The sequence below is a fragment of the Furipterus horrens genome, unplaced genomic scaffold (genome assembly GCF_987537825.1).
Source record: "Furipterus horrens unplaced genomic scaffold, mFurHor1.1.pri manual_scaffold_3, whole genome shotgun sequence".
NCBI lineage: Eukaryota > Metazoa > Chordata > Mammalia > Chiroptera > Furipteridae > Furipterus > Furipterus horrens.
This window is the reverse complement of record NW_028327173.1, coordinates 202688239-202713838: the sequence shown is the minus strand read 5'-3', so window position 1 is coordinate 202713838 and position 25600 is coordinate 202688239. Positions and strand designations below refer to the sequence as shown.

General features: G+C 41.4%; 1 protein-coding gene across 1 annotated transcript in view; it reads left to right on the top strand.

The window, feature by feature from the left end:
* Window positions 1-25600, top strand: part of RPS6KA5 (ribosomal protein S6 kinase A5) — a 126655-nt gene that overhangs the window by 9991 nt on the left and 91064 nt on the right. Inside the window, exon 2 of the mRNA XM_090271297.1 lies at window positions 24246-24317. Coding sequence (XP_090127423.1) covers window positions 24246-24317 — 72 coding nt within the window. The remainder of the gene's footprint in view (window positions 1-24245; window positions 24318-25600) is intronic.

Here is a 25600-nt window from a genome sequence, read left to right as displayed (position 1 = left end):
TGTGCCGGATTTTGTGGGTTATGATAAGACGTTCAGGCATTCTCCTGAGTGCTCAGTGTCAAGCTCCTGAAGGCTGTTTTAGCGATGTGTTTTGCACTGTAAAAAAATGACACCCCCCCCCCCCCCGTTGCTGTGAGGAGAAGGGGAGGGAAGACTGAATTAAGGTAGACTAGTTGGGAGGGTATTGCAGAAGTTCAGATGAGGTATACAGGTGTGGATTAACAATTACAGATTGAGACTTGAGAATGTATTTGAGATGAATTTAGAAGATAGAATCAACATAATTTGGTGTTGTATTGATACGAGATTTTCTGGCTGGAACAAATATATGTTTGAAGGTGCTATTTGTTCAGAGGGTCTATTAACTTCCTATTGCTGCATAACAAATTTTCACGAATTTAGTGGCTTATAACAGTACCCATTTATTAGCTCACAGTCTCACAGCATGGCTGAAATGAAGGTGGCAGCCAGACTGAGTTCACATCTTAGAGGCTCTGGGCAGAAACCCACTTCCAAACTCATTCCTGTAGCTGGCACATACTAGTTCCTGCAGTGTCAGCCTGTCCGCTGGGGTCCCTGCCAGATCCTGCAGGCCCTTTGCGTTTCCTCTCCTTTGGCTCCTCCATCTTCAGGCCAGCAAGTGGGGGTCAAGTCCTTCTCAAATCCTTCTCATGCTTTGATTCTCTGACTTCTAGATCTCCTTCTCTGGCCTCCAGGCCTTCTGTGATTAGATCAGGTCAACCTAGATAATCTTTCTCTCATAAGGTCAACTGATTTGGGACCTTAATTATATCTGATTACATATGCAAAACCCTTTATCACAAGAGTGGTATCTTACATTCACTCACTCAAGGGCGGTAAGTCATGCAAAGGGTCATTGGGGTCATCTTAGAATTGTGCCTTAGAATTCACAGATGGCAAACCAGGGGTAATGCATGTGGGGTGGGCAGAAAAGAGGGGATCCAGTTTTATACAAAGTTTGAGATGCCTTTGACATTTTAATGGACATGCGTGGCAATAATAATCATGGACAATGAAAGTTTACTATGTGCTGCATAGGGGGTGCTTTCATCAACTGACTTAACCCACATAATAAGCTTATGAAGTGAATACTGTTATTATTATTCCAATTTTACAGCTGAGGAAACTGAGTCTTAGGGCACTGACTTGCTCGGGGTTACCCAGGACGTAAGTAGAAGAACTAATTTTGACACCCATGCAGTCTGGCCCCAAGGCTCATCTGAACCACAGTGTTTATGTCATCAGTGGGATAGGGGACTAGAATTTGGACAAGATGTCTGGGCTGCAGATAAAAATCTTACCATTGCTGGCACCAAGATGACATTTGAAGCCCAGGTGTAGAAGAGAGCACCTTAGGAGAGATTACAGAATGCAGATAGTGGGAGAGGACTCAGAACCGAGGCCTGAAAAACCCCAGAATTTAGGGGATGGGTAGAACTGCTAAGGGATTGCTGAGACAGAGCACAAAGGAGGGACAGCCAGAAGAAAAACCAGGAGAACGCCTAGGGACATGGGGGTGGTATGGAAGCCAAGGAGAGAGGGCGCTTCAAGAGGTGTTTTTCAGATCTGATTGTTCCGCTGATGTCCTTGTCAAGGGCTGTTTTGCTGGAGATTTGGTGGGAAAAGCCAGATTGGAGTGGGTTGTAGAGTGGATGCAAGTGAAGAGACTTGGTTCTGGAGGGGATTGAAGAGAGAGACTTAGCCAGAGACGAATGTGGGTGGGGGTGACATTTGTTATGGTTTTAAGATAAGTGTTGCTCGAATATGCTGCAATACCACTAGTCTGGATCCATGACAGAGAAAGAGAAACTACGCCGACAAGAGGGGTTGGCACCAAGTCCCTGAGAAGAGGGCATGGGGATGGGTGTGTGTGTGTGTGTGTGTGTGTGTGTGTGTGTGTGACTGGCCTCTGGTAAGAGAAGGCCAACTGTTTCTGTAATAGCAGGTTGGAGGGTGGAGAGGATACAGGTGCATTTGTACATTTGGTGGCAGGAAGATATGGGAGTTTTGAGCTTATGGATTTTTTCCCCCTTTTCTATGAATTGTGAAGAAAAGGCACTTCTTTATTTAAAAAGAAAAAATACCTTTATTGTTTTTCTTAAAAATATTGTTTTTCTGACCTTTTAAAAGTCTTAGCTATGACCCTGACCAATGTGGTCAGTTGGTTGGGCGTTGCCCTGTAAAGTGAAAGTTCACTGGTTCGATTCCTGGTCAGGGCACATGCCTGGGTTGTGTTTTTGATCCCTGGTCGGGGTGCATGTGAGAGGCCACTGATGTTTCTCTCTCGCATCAATGTCTCTCTCCCTCTCTTTCTCCCTCCCTTCCCCTCTCTCTACCAAGAAATAAATAAAATCTTTTTTAAAAAGAAGTCTTAGCTATAGAAAAACACACAAGCTGATACAAAATTTACATACTGCAAGGTGAAACTATAGAATGTTGTAGACCACCTTACAGAAAGGTCTTCAGGCACAGCCATTGAAATGCTTCTGTGTTTTCCATAGAGGTCAGTTCCCTGAACATGTTCTCTAGACCGTGCCAAAATTCTTAGTAAGCATAATGTTCTTCTTCTTTTTGAAGTGTTTTATATTTAGTTCAGTTCTTCTGAGTTAAATTTATTTGGTACACATATTGGAGAAAAAGGCTGTTTGTTACTGCTTTATAAGCATTTATTTTCTTATTGACTCAGTTTTCATATTGGCTTAATCATGTAATCCCAAAATCAGTTGGATAAGTAAACATTGCTGTTTTGTACACCAAAAGTACAGTGAGTCTTGGGGGTGAGTGACCCTGGCAAGAAGAGAAAAGTGGGCAGCATTGTTTCAAAGTACACAGATATTAAATTTAACTTGGTTCTGCCTCCAGCAGAATGCTGTCCAGAGACATGGTTTGAGGCCCAACCACAAATCTAAACAGCTTCAGAATAGCTCACCACCTGGCAGTTCAAAGGCGCCTAATGTGCTAGCTATTTAGCTTATTTTCTAGAATTGAGCTAATTGGAGCCTACAGACGGGGTTTAAAGATTTTAGATTTCAGAGTTATATATGTACTACCCAAGCTATTCTGGGCAACCCCTAAATTAGAGCTTATCTGGTAAATTGTTTTATAAATAATGTATCCCCCCTCCACACTGCTGACAAAAAGAAAAAAAGCTAAAATAGCAGAGAAAGGGTTTTTTCCTCACTGCATACAATTGTCACCTTTTGACTGAAACTAAATTAGTCCCAGAAGCTTGTGTTTTTGTAATGTTGAGTAAGAAAAGAGAAAGTTTTCTAAGTTTAAAGTTTACAGCTTTATTAGGTTGTGCCAGTAAATTAGATGCTAAATACCCTAGTTGTATATTAAAAACAAATTAAACATATTAATAAATCTTTAATCTTGAGTCAGATTGTGCTCTTACATTTCTTTTTGAAATCTTCCACTTCCTCAGAGAACTTTATTTTTTTTCCTCCCTTTCCCCTGATTCTCACTCTTCTCACCACAAACACAGTTGAGTTTTGTTTAAAAAAAAAAAAAAAAAAAAAGGTCTGTGGCCCTGTAGTTTTTGCTGTGATTCCCTTTTCACCGATTTTGAAAGAGCTGTTTATATACCACTGTTCCTACCCATTTACCTCCCATTCAGTCCTTGGCGTGCTGTGACGTCAGACTTGCATTTCTGTCCACCCACCGAAACTTTCTCTTTGAAGTGACTGATGATCTCCCTGTTTCTCTAATCAGTGGGCATGCCTCTGTTTCATCTCACTTGACCTCTTAAGAGCAACTGGTTCTCAAGCGTGTGTCCTGTCCTCCCTTTACCCAGGGACACTGCTCTTCCCCCTGGTTCTCTGTGGCTGACTGCCCCATCTCCCTCTTTCACTGGCCCTTGTCCCTTTGCTTGTCTCTCACATGTTGGCAGCCTGTTGTCCGCCTTCTTTTCCTGTTAACCGGAGAATCAAATAGTGTCATGGCTTCAACTACCATCCAAGTGCCTCTTTTCACTTAGTTCTCTTTCTTGAATTTTTATCAGTTATGTTCAGCGGTCTTCTGAACATAAAACATTTGGATAGCCCCATGGTACCTTACTTACCCTCTCATGTTGAATAATGCTTTTTCCTCCAGCTTCCTGTATCTTATTCAGTGTCACTGCCATTCTCCATCCTGCCAGGACCCTGCCTGCGCCTTCCATTTCCCTGCCCACCAATCTGCTCTCTCAGTTCTGCCAAGGATAACGCTGAAATATCCTCTTTATCTGTTTCCTGTTCACCATCACCACTGCACAGTCCTGGCTGAGTGTCTAACCTAATGGGAAGTGCTGCCGTATATCGAGCTTCATGGGTTAGGCACGCTGCCAGGCATTTTGCATGTCTCCCTTAATTTGTCCGACACACTTATGTGATTGGTGTTGTATGTGACACCTCTGGGGCACAAGCTCACTTCCCATCTGCCTCACTCCACAGTCCGGCTGTGGCAGTGACAGTTCAGCGTGGGCCGTCACTGCCTTCAGACGGATGGCATCTGATCTCAAGCACGTGTGCCGCACACTTTTCACTTTCTGCTCCAGGACTTTGACTCCTACTCCAGGATTCAGGACCCTGGAGGGAGCTGGCCCAGCAAGTACAAGTGCATATCCCGGCAACGCGGCGTTAGCGACCCACCGGGGCAACTCTCAAGTAATGCAGGATGGGAGACGACAATAACTGCTTCTCGGTGTTGATCCTAGAGTGGAATAGAAACTTCTGAGAGGCATTCTATGTGTCCTTCAAAAGGTCCAGGTTAAGTTGAGTCGATCATGCCTCCTTGTGTTGGCTTTTCCTTCCTTCCAGTTTCAGTCTCCTGAGCTCTTCCTCGCTCCTTCTCCCTGGGGTTACCTTCCAGCTAAACTGCTGGCACGTGAGTCCCAGGTGGGATGGGTAGGACCTACCAAAAGTACCTCTTGAAAGCACACCTTTTATGGGCTATCGGAGCGGATCACCAACTGGTGACACTGCAACAAGGGCACCATTGCTGGTGGCAGTGGGGTGATAGCCCCGGTGTGTGTGACAGAACATGGGGACTGGGACTAGCAGTGAATGGAAGGTGAAGCTGGGCTCTGTGGTAGCTCTGGGACGTGAGTGGTAGGGGGACAATGGTGATTATAAGGACTGCAGCTGACTGGCCTCTTTTACCTTCAGAAACCTTTTAAACGAGAGAATGACAGACTTAAACAACCAGTTTTCAGTGCAGGGCACGCTGTGGAAAGAGAGACTCCGTGCCAGCATTTGAAAAGATCTGATTGCTTGCAACTATAGGGCTGATGGTGCTTTAAAAGTAGGCCCAGATTTTGTCTTTTTTTGAAAATTATTTTTTAAAGATTTCATTTATTTATTTTTAGAGAGAAGGGAAAGGAGGGTGAAAGAGAGAGTGATAAACATCGATGTGTGACAGAAACATCAATTGGTTGCCTCTCGCATGCCCCCATCTGGGGTCCAGCCTGCAACCCAGGCGTGTGCCCTGATCGGGAATTGAACCAGTGACCACTTGCCCTGTGGGATGATGCCCAACCAACTGAGGCACACTGGTCAGGGCACCCAGATTTAATCTTAAAAGTGGAAGAGCTTTATATCTTGTGTGGATTTGTACTGTCAATTGAGCTAAACTGAAATTGTGCTTTCCAGAACTCTCTTCTTGGTTCTGGGTTAGCGCTGGCCACGAGACATTTTGAGTGAGATTTAGAAGGCAGAAGTGAAGCAGCGGCCATATGTGTTTTCCACGTGAAGGTCGGTACTAGGCGCCACGCAGTTCCCACACACTTGTTGCTGATCTGCTGTGCCATGTTGTTGGCGTGGCGCTTTAGCCAGGCCTTCTGGGTTGCCTCCATCAGCTTCTTAGAATCCTGGGCCAGTGTGTGCATCTTCTGTGCGGGTCCCCCACACCACTGAAGTTGGAGAAATGAAGGTAGTGAAAGGCAGTTCTTATTTGTCTTCATGGGTTCTGGCTGGTCTTTGGGATTCCAGTTTATCTTTGCTTCTTCCTACCTCATGTCGACCTTCCCAGCTGCTTGCCCTGCTGTCTTCAGGCTCAGGCCTAGGTGCAGAAGCAGCAGTCTTACATAGACAGCTCAACTAACTCCCATACCTGTGCGAGGTCAGACCTTATTCTGTACTGTTCAGAGTGGTTCTGCCTTTCTTATAATCCTTGATAGGTGCACAGGGCCAAAGTCAGGGCCCTAGTGTGGAATGAGTAGGACCCTGAGATGTCAGATGCGAACATCTGGGTGGATGAGCCTGACAATCTTGGACTCCTGAATTTTCCTGAATCCTCTGGACAGGCAACATCAATGCCTTATTAGGAGAGAACAGCCTTCCCTTATTTGGAGACCATGTGACATCCCATTGAGGTGGGTGTCAAACCTGATGATGCTTGTCCTCCCTCAGTCTGCCCCACCACATACCCTTTTTACTTCTGGAACAAGAGTTAGACACAGTCTCAGCATAATTTAGTCAGGGATGTTCTTGGTGGGAGGAAATACTCAGGCAATTAATTCCAGGACCGAATCAGATATGTACTCTTAGGAATAGGAGGAGCATGGGAGGGAGTGGATGCTGAAGGTATTGGATCAGGAATGACATATTAAGGCCGAGTAGGGGAGAATTTAACCTGGGAGCACTATTCATATCTCAGGAGAGAACATTCAGTAACTTGGTCCTAGTATACTGCTGAGATGGTTTCATGAAGCTTTGACGTGAATATGGCTTACAATAAATTAGGTAAATATATAAGAATTGCTTTGGCAGAGTATTGAGGTCAAAAATTTCAGAGAAGAGAGACTGAGAATGGATTTATTATGTGAGACTGGAGAACACACCATTTGACCATGTTCCTTGGAGGGGTTCAAAGAAACACCTCATTCCCTAAGGTCATAACTGAATGCACTGGTGAAGGGCAACAGGATGGGGTTGCTAGGTGGTACTGCCATGGAACTGGGTTCCCTAGTATTCATAGAAATGGTAGGATTCTGGAATAACAGAGGCCAGATGGCGGTACTTACCATCAGGAGCAAGGTGGGTAAAATTACCATAATGGACCAGAATGGGCATTCAGTGTGCCCTGACCCACAGACGTCTGTGGCCATGCTGGGCCAAGAAAGATGGACAACCAGCCAGGGCATTACTCGACTTGAATGCTAAAGAGCCACTCTGTGGGATCTGAGTCTCCAATTACCTTGTCCTTGTTGGACTGTGGTTGTTCCAGATGCCTATTCAGCATTATTCACCAGGCATGGAAGCAACAAGAAGCATAGGAAATCCCTTGAGTTTTGATAACTTCCTTCCTGTCACCATTATGTAGTGGCTGTGCTAGTTCTTCCTTGAAGACTGAATGACCAACTTCTTTCTTCTTTAACTTTATTGAGATATAGTTGACATGTAACATTGTGTAAGTTTAAGGTGCGCAAAGGGATGATTTGATACACATTTATTCAATGACAGCGGCAGAAGGGAGTTGGACCTTTATTCCATCAGTTGCCTCTTAAGTACCAGCTTACACTCCCTTCAGACTTCCATGCGGGCTTTGACTCGCCTTGCCCTGACAGTGTCTTGTCTCAAGTAAGTTCACTGTGCACCATTTCCTTTCTGCTCCAGGGCTTCTCCAAGGAAGAAATATTCGTGTTAACTTGGTTTCAGGGGAATGGGTTACACAATTCAGGTCTGAAATAAGCAAAGGGGGGGCAGCAGGGGAGTAGCACTCTGCTGTAGAGCTCCAGGGCCTGTAGTTCCCTCCGGAGTGTTCCCTGACCTTTCTCTTCTAAAGCTCAGACTTGGTGTCAGGGTGTGCTGGTGGTGGAGAAAGCATAGCTAAAACTGCCATGGGGGAGATGGGAGGGGGAAAGACAGTATGAATTTAGTTTCTCTGGTCCCCAGTGTCCATAGAATGAAGTTAGATAGTTCACTATGAGTTAAAATTAACATTTTTTAAAAAGTAGGATTATTCTTGAAAAATAAGTTGGTAGTAGCCCTCTGAAAGTTTATAGTTGTAAGCATAAATTATGGCAAACTGATATTCGATTCAAAGCTGCTACATTTAAGTATTAATGGAAACCAGATTGGTACTATTAGCAGCATGTAGTCTGTAAAATAGAAAAAGGAAAGGGTGTTGATAAAGTACTTTCTCACAATAGAATTAAATGTAGAGGTGGCAATAGAATTGCAGTGCAAAAAGGGCATTATGACTTCGGAGGAACAAAATGCTGTATTATAGCAAATGGAATCTGGTCCTAGGGAATATTACTTTGGACCATTAGAAACTATTTTATTGCTTGCATGGAAGGTATAATTTAAAATATATCAGTAAATACCAGGGTAATGTTGCCTTCCTGCAGGGGTTTAAATTTTTATCATTTATGTTACCTAAGTTTTTGCTTGCCAAAGTACTGGAGCATGACTTCTGTTGAAAATGAAGGTCTGTCTTCGCTTCAGAATAAGGAAAGCTGAGCTGCGTGTCAGTAGTGCGGTTCTTTTCTTTGTCTATCTAGATTTAGGTTCAAAGCACAATTGTCTTTAAACTGTCAGATAATAATTTACAAACCAACACTGAGGGAACTTGCTTTTGAAAATAAGTCTTATAAACACTCTTACGCACTCCTTCTACTGTGCTATATATTGTTCCTTAAGTTATCTTTTTCTTCATATTCTTGTGTATATTAACTTCAGTCATATGGCATGGCCTGGAAGTGAAGTATTCTAGTTGACTGTTAAGCTATGTTTTATAGTAATTGCGAATTTTCCTGTGACCAGACAGCAGTTAAATTCTTTACTGTCCTTTGGCCATCTTCATTTGTATCCCACAGACATTTCACGTACTTATTTTTAATTCATAAAGTTTATGTTCACCAAATCTATACGTACACACATACAGCTACACATTAGTATTATGCTTTTAAATCACATGCTATTATAGCAAGGACAGAAGAACTTGTAACATTTCAGAATAATGCATTAATAAATAAATAATCTTTCACAAAATTGAAGAAGAACAATATACTAGATGATGTAGCATAAGATGTATGAGAAACTGCATTTTGAAAAATAGGTATTAGACACTTAATATTTCTATTGAGAAGTATGTGACTTTTCTAAAAAGTAAGCATTAACTTCGATAAGTAGATTTGTGTGCAAAATAATAAACATTAAGAAAATACTTGTTGAATCTGAACATTTCTTCTTTATAATATTCATTTTTTTGTTTTTTTTAAGTATATTTTATTGATTATACTGTTACAGTGTCCCCAGTTTTTTCCCCTTTGCTCCCCTCTGCCCACCCCCCCTTAGTTCATGTCCATGGGTCGTGCATGTAACTTCTTTGTCTTCACCCTTTCCTATATTATTCTTAAATTCCCCCTGTCTATTTTGTACCAACCAGTTATGCTTCTTAGTCCCTGCACCATTTCCCCATTTCTCCCCCTTCCCCCTCCCAGCTGATAACCCTCCAAATGATCCCCAAACCTATGATTCTGTTCCTATTCTGGTTGTTTGCTTAGTTTGTTTCTTTTTTAATTTTTTTTTAGGTTCTGTTGTTGATAGTTGTGAGTTTGCTGTCATTTTTATGTACATAGTTTTGATCCTCTTTTTCTTAAATAAGTCCCTTTTAACATTTCCTGTAATAGTGGCTTGGTGATGATGAACTCCTTTAGCTTTACTTTGTTTGGGAAGCACTTCATCTGCCCTTCCGTTCTAAATGATAGCTTGGCTGGATAGAGTAGTCTCGGTTTTAGGTCCTTGCTTTTCATCATTGTGAGTGCTTCTTGCCTGTCCCTTCTTGCCTGCAATGTTTCTTTTGAGGAATCAGCTGCTAGTCTTACAGGAACCCCTTTGTAGGTAACTCTCTTTTCTCTTGCTGTTTTTAAGATTCTCTATCTTTAACCTTTGGTATTTTAATTATAATGTGTCTTGGTGTGGTCTTCCTTGGGTCTAGCTTGTTTGAGACTCTGCCCTTCCTGGACTTGTATGTTAGTTTCCTTCCCCAAATTAGGGAATTTTCGTTCATTATTTTTTCACATAAGTTTTCGATTTCTTGCTCTTCCTCTTCTTCTCCTGGCATCCCTATGATGATTCGGATGTTGGTACATTTAAAATTGTCCCATAGGTTCCTAAGCCTCTCCTCGTTTTGTTTTTTTTTCAATTCTTGTTTCTTCATTCTGTACTGGTTGACTGTTTATTTCTTCCTTATGTCCCAAATCGTTTATTTGAATCCCGGCTTCTGTCCCTTCACCATTGGTTTTGTGTGGATTTGCCTTTGTTTCACTTAGCATAGCCTTCACTTCTTCCCTTATGTGTTTGTCGTACTCAATCATGTCTGTCGAGTCTGCGAGCATGTTTATCACCAGTGTTTTGAACTCTGCATTTGTTAGATTGGCTCTCTCCTAGTCACTTAGTTCTCCCACTGGAACCTTGATTTGCTCCCTCTTTTGGGCCATACTTCTCTGTCTCCTCAACTTGCCAGGCTCTTATATTTGCCTTTGTGTCTTAGGTAGAACTGTCGTACCTGTTACGTTGTAAGGGGCGGAGCCTTAGGTATTTGTCAGTACAGGTGACCCGTTTCACCACATTGTGGCGCTGTATGAGGGGGAGGGGTCTGCGAGGGAAAAATGCCACTTGCTTAGCACTTGCCCCTTTTCCAGGCACTCCTCCCACTTCCCCTATGGGACTGGCGCCCCTCTGCCTGTTGCCGTGGTTGTGGTTCCTGAAGTGGGTGGGTTTGCAGACATTCTAGGACCATGGGGGCTTCTAAACAAATGGACTCTGCTGAGAGACCAGCAGTTTCTTCTGCCTCCCCGATGCCCACTGGTTTTCACAGTCAGAAGCAATGAGGCTTGATTTCCCCCAGCACTGGAACTGTGAGCTGCGCTGTCTGGTCTGGGGCTGGGAGCGCTACCAGGTATCCCTCCCGACTTTTAGAATGTGTGACTGTGCTTTCTACTGGCTGGCCACAGCCACTGTCTTGCTGCTTCCACCACCACTATTGCCACTGCCACTGCCACACCGCATCCTCTCCACCCAGACTCCACCCCTCCTACCTGTCTGGATGAGTATTGCTTCTTCATATCTTTGTTTGTTGGACTTCCATGTAGTTTGATTTTCTGGTAGTTCTGGTTGTATTTCTTATGGTTGTGGAGGGAGGGGAAGAGTGACTCTATAATATTCGTGTTTTTAAACTGTTTTATGAGTCTTACTTTATAGCCCTAATTATTTTCTATAGAGGTGTAACTTGCATACAGAAAAAAATCATTCTTGCTGGCATACAGTTCCAAGTTTTGACAAATAAATACATGTGAAACTTCTATAAAATCGATCTTGTCTTTTTCTCCAAGCACTTTCTGATCATGGTCACTTAAGGATTATCATTTTAAACTTTAAAGATTGCACGATAGCTACTTAGAATTTAATAATTTTAGTAATTTCCAATGTTTTCCCTTTGCTCTTAGTAGTGTTAGTGAATAACACATCAGGGAACGTACTTTTTCCTCTTCCTGATACAGTACCTTGGTCTAGCCTTTATTGTTTCTGGCCTCTGCTATTACATCAGCCTGAGCATTGGCTCTACTGTCTTCCATGTGAATTCCTTTCTATAGTAACTCATCTTCCACACTGCTGCCGGTGGTCTTTCTAAGGTACAGAATCCATTATCTTAATCCTCTGCCCAAAATCTTTCCTTGGCTCCCCATTTCCTTTAGAATAAAATGGATATTTTTTACAGCTCTAACACAGTCTTGGATGAACTGGTTCCTGCCCGTGCCTTGCTGTGCCTTCTTTCCTCTTCCTCCGCCCTCATTGCCTGCCCGCACTAATTGCAGATTCCTAGGTAAGCTGGGATCTGCCCTCTTCTTGGTGCTTTTCTCTATGCAGGGTTTGTTTCTGTCCCACTGTCAGTCAGCACCTGACTTCCCCAAACCTGCAGATGAAGTAAGACACTCTTGTGCTGCCCTGGCCTCTCTGTCCCTGACACTTTGGTGACAGTGCTTGCACCCGCCCATGAGCTCCTCCTCTGGACCCTGTGCTGCTTGGCATCACGAGTGTGTCTGCCTCAGCCCCGCCAGTGCTTTGCACACTGTCAGATGCATGTCAGCATTTGGAATGCTTGCTCGATAAGCAGACTGTGTACTTCTATGTAGAGTATGATAATTACATAAAACCTATGAAATAGATAAGGAGAAGAAAAAAGTATTATCAGAGCAGTGGCATCAGAATTCCTAGTATGGCGGGAACTGCCCTGGGGGCATTGCCTTAGTATCAAGTTCACTTAGGGATGTGAGTGTGGATGGTAGCCGTGGCAGCTGAGAGGTCAGAAAAGGAGGAAGCAGCTTGACAGGAAACAAGAGGACAGATTTGTTGGTTTTGTTCCTAAGAGGGTAGAGGAGAGGGAAAAGGAGACCAGCCAGAAAAATGATGCGAGGCTAGGGCCTTGGTGAGGGGAAGGCTGGAGAGAGAGTAAGAATGACCAGATTTTGAGTTCCCTTCTCTTAGGAACTGATAGGAACCTTGGGGGTGGGGGAAGGCTTTGGCTCTGTGGGCTTTAAGAAACTGGCAAGACCCAGCTAAAGACAAGGATACATGCACAAGGGGATGGAAATGAATGCACCAATGCGGGTAGCTAGTATTAGGATTGTGGGGTACAATCGCACCCACCCCTGCGACTTTTTCTGTTATACATCATAATAAAAGAAAAGTTTTAAAAAGAGAAGCGTCTGCAGTGTCCTGATGTGATCTTTTTCACACCAGTGCTTGGAAATTAGAAGTTAATGCTGATTTCTTAAATACTGAAGATGCTAGAAAGGGGAAGGTGAAACTAACTACCAAAGAATAGGGAATGTGGGCCAATTCTGAAACTCTTTTCTTTACCCAAAGCAGGAACTTTCTCATTAACTTCTTAGGCTCTGCCTCCCTCACCTCCTTTTAAATTGACAGGCGACTATCTCAAAAGAGAAAGAAAAGTACCTGAAAATTGGACAAGGTTTTTTGTAGACAATATTTCAGTTTCAGAAGTTAATGGTGTTATGTAGATCCTAGATTTATAATAAATTATGGCTTAATTATTTCAGTTTCAGCTGCGACATCTCTTAAGTTTCTCTTCTTCTATTGCATTCACATAACTAAATCTCACAATGTTACTTTTTATAATTGTTCTCCTTTTCTTATGAAATGAAAAAAAAGTCAGAAAACCACTGACAGGAAAACATCATACGACTGCAGTGTCTGGTATACATGTTGCTGTTAATAACGCATTCCTTGATAGTGGCAAATAGGGTTTAACCCTGGGTCATTATGTTGGTGTTTTTCTTTTTGTGCTCAGATTTCACGCACGTAGCTATAGTTATAATCACGAAAGACCGATGTACCCAAGCCACACTTTCCCAACATACAGTGGGAATACAGATAAGTACAGGAAGTGTTTGTGTTTGCTTAATTAGTGCATTTTCCTTTGGGTTACGAGTATCAAGTTAAAGTTGAGTTGCTTGTTGAACCTGGAATTAGAAAAAAGGAAGTTGGTTGTGTATTCTAACAGATAGGGCATAGCGTCTTAGGAGCACTGTACCCCTTCTCCTCCTGATAGGCTGTTCCTTCCCAGGGGACCTGGTGTTTGAAGCCACTGATTAGGTTGTCCCCTGGAAAGCGCTAGAAACATATCACCCAATTTGGCATTTTATTTTTCATTTTGTTCAGTCTGTCTTTTTTATCCGTGCTTTAAATATTTTAGCTTTTTTGATTAAGATAGTTTAAATCCTTCCACGCCACTCACAATGATTTTTATCTTGGGGACAGTTGTGGCCCTCATTTCATATTCTGTTGTGTATTTTAGCCAGGCTGAGTTCTGAGGCACTTTCCTCGCTTCGGTGCACTGCCTCTTTGGTGTTCCCTTCGGAGACCGTTTGTGTCCGCTAGAAAGCCTGCAATCTTTTTTTCCATCCTTACACCTTAAGATAGCTTTATCCTTCTCTCTGCCCTTTTATCCTTCCCTCTAACCTTTTCTGGCCTGGATCCCATTCTTTATCTTCAGGAAGGATCTGCTTCCTTAGCAACCACCTCTCCCTCTCCACTTTTTCCAGCCTGTCCCCAGTTTTCCTTTTTCCTTTTTCCATCAGTCTTTTCTCTCATCTGTCTTCTAAGGTGGAAAAAAGTTCCATTTATTTCTCTCCTATTTTCCTACTTTTTGATCTTCATTCCTTGAACAGAATTGTCTGTTTTTCATCGCTTTTAAGTTTGTTGTTGTTTTTCCATCCCCTGGGCCTCCTGCCTAGACTTGAGGCTACACCTGCAGCTTAGGAACAGCTGATGGAAGAGATTCATGGGGCAGAGGTGCTGGTTGGGGAGTGGAGGGCAGGACGGAGAATGTGGACTCAGAGCCCCTTCAGGGAGTGCCACCGTCCCAGCGCTGTCAGGGCAGCCCTGCTCTGAGAAAGTCCCTGGAGACCACTGTGGGAGCAGGCAGCGGGTTTATTGAGGGAAAAAGGGGGAAGTGGAGAGGGAAGAGGCAGCTCCCGAACCAAATCAAGGGCTCGCAGGAGCAAGGAGAACAGGGAATGGGGACTCCGGGTCCTCCTCGTGGGCCATAGGAGTCCCACCCGCACTTCTGCAGGCACCTTTTTTATACTTGTCAACCAACCATTTGGGTTAGGGTGAGTTTGCTTATCAACATATTCAGTAGGTCATTTACATCTTATTGCCCCCCCCCCCATGTAACAGGTTAGTTAACATATCGGGTAGGGCCATTACCATTTCCCCTGGGAACGTGTCAGTCCATCAGCATACCCCTGGGAATGGCTAAGTCCATCAGCATACCCCTGGGAACTGCTAAGTCCAGGGCCAGGTTGATCAGCATATACCAACAGTGCAGGTGTGCATTCTGGCTGCCTCCATGTGCTGGCAAGCACCTGTATGTGCGCACCAACCAGAAACTCTCCGAACCATTGTTTAGGGGGTTTAGGGGGCGCTTATTATGTAGGCATAATTGATCAGATCACTGGCCATTGTTGATTACATAATCTCTATTTCCCCCCATCCCCTCCCTGAAAGGGGGAGGGTAGAGGGTAGGGCTGAAAGTCCTAGGTTTTTTTCTGGTAACCAATGCCCCCCTCCTTGCCCCCCATCATGACGCTCTCTAGGGGCTCCACTCTCAGCCACCTGTCATCTCATCAGCATACAAAAGGCACACTCACCTGTACTCTTGTGATGCCTAAGCTTTTAGGAGCTGTATGTGAGGAACTAGGGACAAAGACCAAATATATATGTCTCATGCCACACAGTGTGACCTCATTGATATTGTTATTTTATCAGACATTCTGTCTTTTCTTGGATTCCATATGCTGTTTGTTCATTTTCTAACCAATTCTCTGCCCTTTTTCTTCTTGATCCCAACTTCTTTTTTTTTTTTTTTTTTTGATCCCAACTTCTGATCAGTATTAAGACTCATCCTTATTGAGGGGTAGTCTCTTTAAGGACTTTCTTCCACAAGTTTAAGCCATTGCCCCTCTCCTGATAACTTTGTGCATTTTAGGAGAGGAAAAATATCTTATTTCTTATTTTTCTACCTTTCTAAGTTCACAATTGGGACTCCTGTAACAAAAGACATTAGTGAGAAAAATATACAAATTTTATTTAATGTAAGTTTTATGGGACACGGTAGCCTTCATAAGGGAAGGACGTGAAGAAACCTTTCAACCTGAGCATTTTCATACCCGCTTTGCTGAAGAGTGGAAAATTGTGGAAAAGGGGTACGATAGGACAAAGGGCATGAGGCAAGTGTAGGAAACTGGGGTCACTGTCTGTGTCTCTCTGTGCCTTTTGTCTTCAGCGATAAGGATGCTCCTTTCCTTTGGGTGGAGGGAGGGCACCTCTCACAGAAAGGGTTTGTGACCTGCGTCTGGGGAAGGTCAGAGTCCTTTCTGCACATGGTGCTTCTCAGATTTCTTTGGCTTAAAATACTCAAGATGCCAAGGTGCCATATTTTGGGGTCAGCATATCCTGAACCCCATCAGTGTTCTGTCTTTTCTCTGCAGAACTTTTGTTTCTTGTCTAGATTGGCCTGCATGGCAGCCCTTTTAAGATTCTGCCCTCACTTCAAAGTCCATGTTGAAACCCCCCAACTTCCCCTTTTGGGCTCCCCTTTCCACTTCCCCTTTCAGCAGAGTCTGCCCGTTGTTGCTGCTTCTCAGACCGCCATTAGCTCACGTCGGGCTCACTGCAGTCACCCCAGCTTTCAGCGTTAGTCTCTCCCAGCCACCACCAGAGGAGTTCTTCTAAAACCTGACTTTCCTCTTGTCCAGAGCCAGTGTTGGTTAGGGACTCAACTAAAGCTAATTTACCTGGCACTCCAGGTTTGGAATCAGCAAGTTTCATGTATTTGTTTGATGTTATATTTTTACTCCCCCCCCCAACATAAACCAATAATAGCTAATTAGAGGAGTCCTCTTATTAGTCTCCACTAGGAAAATACTTATTCCTACTTATGCTTTCGCTCTAGCTGTTCTGGTTCAGAATTCCCTGTCTTTTTCATCTTTGCCATTTCAAAATCCTGTACTTCTTAGATCAAGACCGAACACCTATTAAGGTGTTCAGTGAGCGAATGAATGAAAACCTGTGTTCTCAGTCAATTTTCCTAACTAGCTTCGCGTGATAATGGTATTCCTTCTAATGTCTACAGAGTCCATAATCCTTTCTATTAAATTACACTTCTCATAGTTTATTGCAAGTTTAATAAGTGATTAATTTATTGAATAAAATCTGGTGTGTGAGTGCCTTAGTCATATATTTTTTTTAAAAAAACTTACTTGAAATAGCCTCAAAAGCATTATTTTCTTTATCTCTCCTTTAATTGTACAAGTGCTTTTAAATTAAGCCTTTTCTTAGTTTTAACACAAGTAAACCATTGAACCGAATCATGTGTATTTACTGATTGTGTTCTTCCATAAGAGAGGGAAGTTCCAAGTTAAATATCTCACAACTTAAAAAAATGATAATAGATAATATACATTATAAATTAATTACATTTGGTAATAGAGTTGCCTAAAAGTTAAATGAGGAGCCATTTATCCATCATAGGTTTATGGCTAAGATCCTGGAAGAATATGCCAAGGATTAACAATAACTATCTTTGAGTGGCAGGAATATGGGAGGTTTCCTAGGTCTACCTCAGGCCTATTTATATTGTCTATTTTTTAAAAACCATGAGCCTGGATTATTTTACTATAATAATAATACAAATAACAAAGCTACTTAAATTTTTGGAAAAATACAGTTATCCTGTTAGTTTAAACTTATTATTTAAAAATATTACAGCAGTCCTATTTTCCCACATTACAGATAACCATATTTGTATTATACAAGGAGCTAAGGAATCTAGTTATAGTGTAAGGAACCAAATATTTTCTATTCATTGATAATACAAGATATTTTTCTTTAACTATTGTTAATAATTCAGACTCTTCTAAAGGGAATCATTTAAATAATGAAGTTTGTTTTTGACAAACTTAAAAAAAAATCCATTGACTTCTTATAAAGTGATTTCTAGCAAGAAAGTATGTTATAGGATAACACTAATGAAGGAGTGAAGGATTTTTATTTTCAATGGGATATTTCCTAATATTTTTTGAAGTATATTTTATTGATTATATTGTTACAATAGTTCCAATTTTTTCCCCTTTGCTCCCCTCCACCCAGCACCCCCCCTCCCCCAGCAATCCTCACCCCCCAAGTCCTTGCCCATAGGTCATACATACAAGCTCTCCTGCTTCACCCTTTCATATATTCTTCTTTTTAAAAAAATAATTAATAATTAATTAACAATTATTTAATTATTTAAACACTAAAAATAACAATCCCTCCCTCTCATACTTAAGACCCTTTGTAATCTTATAAAGGACAACGGGCGAAGGTCTCGAGCTCCTCTAGCTGCTTCAAGCTGGATATGGTCATCATCCTACCTACCCTTGGGTCCAGAAATCCCTAATAAGAGTAGGGGTGTGTGCGGGGGGGTGGCCTTCCCACACGGGGAAGGATTGTGCAGGCTCCAGGTCAGTTGGCTGTCCCCGGACAGTGGCATGCTTGGTTTAACATGCTAGCGTCCTTGTTGTATTCTGGGGGTAACAGATTTGGCAACAGGGTTAAAAGACATCATTCAATCCATAACCACTAGATGACAAAAGGCAGGGATTAATTTTTCAATGTCCCACATTCGGGAAAAGAAGGGGCTTCTTTGGAGGAAGGTGTGCCAGGCACATCTCACCTATCCAAAACCCTCTTGCCCATTATACTTAGTTTGGGCTTCCTAATGTTTTAATAAGAAAATAATTGGTTAAAATTGCTTTGTGAAAGCATTAAAGGTGTTCATGCCTATCTTTTCTAAATGAATAAACTTAGTGATACATTAATGTTAAAAATCTATAAATGCTTTTCATGAGAGGAGACTACCTAAGCTGATTAACAATAAGAGGCTCCAAGTAGACCTTGAAAAGTTTAAAAATACCTGTTTTAGTCCATGTTTACTAATAATTAACAACTCACATGGTGGGGCTTCAAAACAGATGCCACATATAAACAAGTGACTTGGTCATACTGTTACGCACTAAGTTGTGAATGGTTTCCATTAGGCATTGTTTCCGAGGGAAGGACGCAATACTTTTAGTTCGGACTTAGGGGCTGAGGGTGCGGCTGTCGTGCCATGAAGCTATTACGGTCAGAAATCCAGAAATGTCCAGACTCCGCCCAGCCAGTCTGCTCTTATCCCTCAGGAGAACTGAGAAAACTGTCTGCAGGGAACAGTGGCCAGTGGGGCTCGGAGTGTCACAGAGCTGTGCTGAGTTCCAGCGTATGAGTACTCACGTAGAGCTGTTCTTGTAGAGGTCCTCTTAAACTTCGGGGGCACTGGTGCAAGCAGCTTAGGCCTAAGCCCTAGGGGAGGACTTCTCCTTCCCTCCCAGCCCCGTCTAATTATAATCTAGGGGCCAGCATGTTGAGGTGCGTGAGTTAGAAGGTTGGAGGGGAGAACAAACTAGTGAGTGAATACCAAGTTCCCAACCAATCTCGGAATTTGCTTAGTTAACTACTATATATAGTGGAGCAGCGCAAGATAATAGCTATTCAGCCCTTGGGGGCGGGGGTGGCAGGGGTCAGACCAGGACAGAAACTTGAGGCAAAAAAACAGACTTTGTGTGGGTCCACCTACTACTAACTATGCCCAGTCAGAATTTTGGACTCTTGAATACTAAGATCCCTCTTACCTTTGGGGACACCTAGCCAGGGTGATGGACAGAGGCATATCTGGCTCCTACAACCACAATAAAACATCATTTACCTTTATGTAAAGACAGTGGACAGTTCTCTGTCTCAATATAGTACAGGCTTATTTCTGGTACAGTCTGGTCTCAGGCATGCAGGTAGCTCCTCCATACCGTATGATCAAAATATTATTTTGGACTTTCCTAAGGCATGTAATGACTCAGACATGAAGATGATTTCTGTAATTGACTGATGCTTATTTCACCATAAAATATGTAAATATTTTAAGTTTTGTTCTAATAAATGTTGGTGTTGTTGCTGGGAAGTTTGAGCTTTTGATCTTAGGTTAACAGTTTAATTAAGAGAAATGTAATTTATTTTTAGACTTCCTTGCTTAAAGGGCTCTAATTACAAAGACAAATAGTAGCGTAGAAATGAGAACCATTTGGATGCCTGGACGCACATGCTTGAATAAATATTTGTCATTGTTTAGGATTCTGTATAGTATCATATTAAGCATTTCCTTTTTTGTGTTTTCTCTTTAACACAATAAAAAAATCTTTATAATTAATAAATATTCCCTCCATGCCTACCTATGGTAGAGCTGCCTACTCTGTAATACTAAATACTACAATACAGTGGTAGATACATTTGTCCAAACCCATAGAATGTCCAACACCAAGAGTGAGCTCACTGTAAACCACAGACTTTGGGTAATCATGGTGTGTCAGTCTAGGTTCTTCAGTTGCAACAGATGTACCACTACAGTGGGGGTGTTGATAATGAGGAGGCTATTCATGAATGGGGGCAGAAGGTATGTAGGACATATACGTTCCTTTTGCTCAATTCTGTTGTGAACCTAACAGTGCTCTAAAATACAGGCTGCAAACAGTTAGGCACTTCACACCTACTAGAAGAATGGTTAATATTAAAAAGTGTAATAGTAGCGTGTTTCTATGAGGGTGTGGAGCAAATGGACCTCTTGTACATTATTGGTGGGAAATGCAAAATAGTGCTGCTACTTTAATAATATAGTGTACTAGTATCTTATAAAAGGTAGGTATGGACGTTCCTTGTATGCAGCAATCTCATTCCTAGGTACTTACCCAAGAGAAATGAAAATATGTCCACAAAAATACTTCGTTATAACCCCAAACTGCACACAATATAAAGCTGATCAGTGTAGTCCATCAACTGGTGAACGGAAGAGCAAATTGTGGCATGTCAATGTTATGGAATACTACTCTGTAATAAAAAGAAATGAAGTAGTAGCACACAAAAATGTGACTGAAACTCAAAAACATACATGAAATTCTAGAAAAGTAAAAACTGTGGTGACTGGAATTAGAGCACTGGTTGCCTGGGCCAGTTGTCTGGGAAATGATTGGCTTCAAAAGGGTGTCCGGAAATGTTCAGGAGGATGGCACTGTTTATGTCACGGTTGTCATGGAGACTTCATAACTATACATAATTACCAAAAATGATCAGACTGTTCATTTGAATGAATTTTATTGTATGTAAAGTATAACTCAATAAAACTTAAAAATAACAATGGTAGGTTTCTGGTGCTCAAATATCTTTAGTTAATTTTCACTTTGAGCAAAACGTTGACCCACGAACTCTTTGCTTTTTTCCTCATGACTTCAAAAGCGAAGTAACAAAAATAATAATAAAATTAGAATTAAATGGCAAATAATATTATTTTTGTTTCAACACCAGTGAAATTATAATTATTCTTTTAAATAAAAAAAGTTACTGTTTTTCATATCGTCAGAGCAGAAACACATGAACCAAAGCGATGGTCTTCCCAGATAATAGCTTTCAGGACAGTTGCCAGGATTAAGATCTCTGTGTCCTACCCTGTTGCAGTTACAACTGCTAGGTCCCCACGTGAGATTAAGACAGAAGACAAAATGAAGTAAAGGAGTACATCATGACAGGCTTGATCTTTGGTGCCTTACCCCAAACTGAAACCTTGCTTTGGTGAGCTGAGCTGGACCAGATGGACCTGCTTAGGACTTACTGGTCACTTTGCCCTATGGACTCTCTCTTAGCTTGTTCACTGGAATCCCACCATTCCTAACAAGAGAAGGCCAGGGACAATAAAGTCTAGAAATAAATCGAAATGAAAAAGAATGTGTTTTTATAAGCCCAGGGTTGCTCTTTGCAAGCCCAGCATGGGGTTTTCTTTCCTAGCCCTGGGGCTTGAAGGCATCAGGAAGGGAAGCTCTGCCTTACCTCGCCAGCCACCTGGCAACAATCTTGACAGAAAAGCAATACACGGAGTAAATAAACTCTCAGCTGCCAAGCCAAAGAGAGGAGAATTCAAAGAGAACATGCTGTAAAGAAGCCAGAGCTAACGTCTCATTACCTACAGAAAGCACCAGTTCCCTTCATCTTCAGCCCTGTCAATTGTCTTTCCTAGAGCCTCGGAGTTTGGGGAAACCTTGAGTTCCCCTTGCAAGCAAAGTGTTAATCTATGTCAGAAGCCGAATAATAGAGGTGTAGTAGATGATTAATAAAACAGCCCTTCACAGATCATCTGAAACATCTTTGTCAATGACCAGGGCTCCCTAGATGGTGTACTTTGTGGGACAAAGTGGAATTCATCTGGGATCTCTCTTAATTTCTCATGAAAACAGTTCTGTGGTTAGTGAAGAAAGGCTGAAGTGGTTGTGTATCAAAAGACAGTTCCTTATCTTCCCAGTCTAGCTGCAAATATAGATATGGGGGGTATGAATACAGTGTATGAATAGTAAATAAAAGATGACTCTGAACTGTGAGAATCAGGGGTAATAATTCTTAACATTTTCAACACATGACTCTTTAATAATGTCTGAAACTTTAAAGATTTTGCATAATAAAATAGCAATTTAACATTCAAGTAGAAGAGAGCTAAATCTTTATTTCAGAAGTGGTGGTTTCTGTGAGCTTGGCCTGTAACATAGTCTGCGTGAGATACTGCAGGAGGACCTTCTAGTGCATGTGTAGTTTCAGATGCTGTTATACCTGCTTTTGATAGTCATTTTAGATCTATAATGATGTCAGTGGAACTTGAAGCAGGGGCCATGTACCCTGATTTTCCCCCCTGTGAAGTTATGCATCAATATCAGACTTAGAAACAGAAAGTAGATGGTGGTTCCCAGGGGTTGGGGTTAGAGGAGTTGTTCAATGGACAGTGTTTGTCTTGCAAAATGAAAATGTTGTAGAGCTCTGTTGCAGACAGTTTGCACCACTGTATTGTACACTTAAAAATGATTAAGATGTTAAATTCTGTGCTGTGTTTTTCACCACAATTTTTTTAAAAAAGGATTTGGTAAAACTTTGGAAAGACACTGAAATTATTTATTTCCCTGAAACTTTTAATTCTAAAAGTTCTTAGTTGGGTCTAGTTTTCTTGACGGTCTAGTCCCAAAGCATTAATTTATTTAGAAACATAATAATGCTTACTGGCACACCGCAAGCACTGTCTAAATTTAACTTATTTAATCTTCACCACAACTCTATGAGGTAGGTATTATTTTATTTTCTGCCATTTTACTATAGACTGTTTCAAATATATAGAGAATTTGAAAGAATTGTGTGTTGAACACCCTTACACTCACTATTTGGATTCTCTTTAACATTTTGTTCTGCTTCATCACATATCCATATCTATATTCATCCATTATCTGCCTTCTTTTTTTATGAATTTCAAAGTATATTGCAGACTTTAGTAAACTTTGAAGGTAGGCATTTTAATTATCCCCATTTGATACTAGAGGGACCTGAGACATAAAAAAAAAGTTAAGTAATTTGTTCAAGGTCACATAGCTTTTAAGTGGTAAAACTAGGATTTGGATCAGGCCTTTCTTAACCACGTCTACAGAAATCTGGCTCACGTAATATTCATAGACGTCACTATAAAAAATAGTTTGGTGGTTCAGTAAATTTGACAGTGTGATATCTCAGTCTTGAAGATTCACTTGCATGGTTTTATGGTACAGGATCTGTGAAGATGAGCAGTAAAGAAACGTGTTTAACTTTCTTTAACTCTTTGAGTGCCATGCGTAATTGCTAAAATTCTTGTGAGAAATGCCAGGCTATTTTGCTGAGAAATGCAGTTTATGAAAAATATCTATAAAAACATTATTATTCATTCCATTGTTATTTACATTTATAGCCATCGAAAAAAGAGTCACTGGGAGCGACACTGGCACTTTTGGGCAAATTTGTCAGCGTCATTCACAGTGACATTGGCACTCAAAGGGGTAAGCCTACAATTTTCAAGTTTATTTAACGTGAAAGAATCTTCCCCCAAAACATAACACCTATTAACATCTCATAGAATAGGACCAGAGTACAATGGAATATACTTTGGAAAATGTTCATTTGTAAGATATTCTAATTTTGTTCTTATAGAACAGAACATATTTTTGAACAATTGATATTTTTAAACAAAGGAAGGATTTTAGAGCTGGCAGAGATCTTCAAGTTTATTGAGGCCAGTGCTTTCACTTTAGAGATGAGGGAACTGAGGGTGGTCAAGTGACTAATTCAGGCTGTATCAAGTGCAGGTGTTTAGTGACAGAAACTGGAGTAGAACCCAGCCCAGACTGGTGATGGCGTTTAGAAAACACTCTGTAAATATGTGTTGAATAAATGAATACATCTTCTAAATCTGTTTAGTTTTCTTTTTACTACATATCTATCTACACGTTATAATTTGTGTTTATTTTCAGATTATGCTGGTCAATAGAGAACTTTATTAATACTTTTATTTTTGTTAACCTTGGTATAAATAATATGTAGTTACTAAATTCTAAAAAAAAAGTTGTAATGTGTAGCATACAGAAAATGACAGAAAACTTAGCTGTACACTTTAACAATTAATTATAAAGTGAACAGTGGCTTAACCACCCAAGTCAAGAAAAGAAAACATTGCTGGTATCTCAGAAGCCCCTGTGGGGCACCCTCCTATTGCTGATCCCCTTAATTCTTTTTCTTTTTCTCTTTGTTTTTTAGCAAATTTAACAGGACATGCGGAGAAGGTGGGGATTGAAAATTTTGAGCTCTTGAAGGTCCTAGGAACTGGAGGTAAGTCTTAAGTTAATTCTCTTTGGAAAAAGAAGTACCTGTTATTACTATGACAAAGGATTGATATTCCCAGTACAGAAATCAGCTAAAATTTTAAAATCACAAGGAATCCAACAGGAGAACTGCCAAAAAAAAACATGAACAAATGGTCCATAGAAGAAATATAAAACGCAGAGTTTGAAAGAATTAGGAAGGATTTAATAAGATCAATCTCTTTTACCTTGCTTTTGAGAATGTAAATTAGTTCAGTGTTTACATAGGAGACAATATTTTTAAAAATCACTAACATTTATAGAGAGCTTGTTACTTGCCAAGTACTCTGTTAAGTGCTTTGTATTGATTGACTCATTCAGTTCTCACCTCACTCAGCTTAATTGATATTCAATGATCATCATTTTGAATAATGAAAAACTCAAGACCCTTTAGAGACCTAATGATATAAGTTTGGTTAAATGGAACATGGATCTGTATGTCGTATGATCCGTACAACGGGATTGAAATGATCTGTATTTACTAACATTTTTGAAAGTTCTCCATAATGTAATGTTACAAAAAAAGAAAAGCTGCAGAATAGATTGTACAATATACCATTTCCATAATATAAAAAAAGTATATGAATTAATATCTACATGTGTATAGGAATGTAGAAAAAGGATCTCTGGGCTATACACCTGGTCGATAACCATAGCTGTCACTGGGTGGTAGGGTTTTAGGTGATCGCGGTTTTCTGCTTTGTACTTTCCTGTGTCTTCGGAATTGTTGCTGCTATTATTCTTGCTGCTTAAGAGTCAAGGCCTCATGGATGTCGAGATCCCTGCATTTGGAAGAGCCCCACCTTTGGGTTAAAGCTTAGCTTTCCCTGTTCTGAAATGTTAAATAATTCATGGACAAGGCACCCCACTTTTTCATCTTCATTTTGTACTGGGCCCCCCATTCCGTAGCTTGTCAGGGGAGCACAGTGTCTGCCAGCTCAGCCCCTGCGGTGTGCTGCTCTGCAGTCACCACTGCTGTGACACCTGGGGCTTCACCTTCTTTGCTTCTGGTGGAAGAGAAGCAGGACCTTACCTCTCTTTTTCCATCCTCCGCAGACCTGTTGTCTCCTTCCCTGAAAGTGGAGAGAGAATCCCTGAGGACAGACCATTTTTCTTCCCCACTAAAGATTAGCTTCACACTCTCAGGGGCCAGTATACCTCTGTGAGCGGATGGATGGCAGCTGTCCACACGCGGGTGCTGCCCATTCCTTCCAAGGGGCCAAGCCTTGTAGCCAGAGAGCTTCTGCAGAC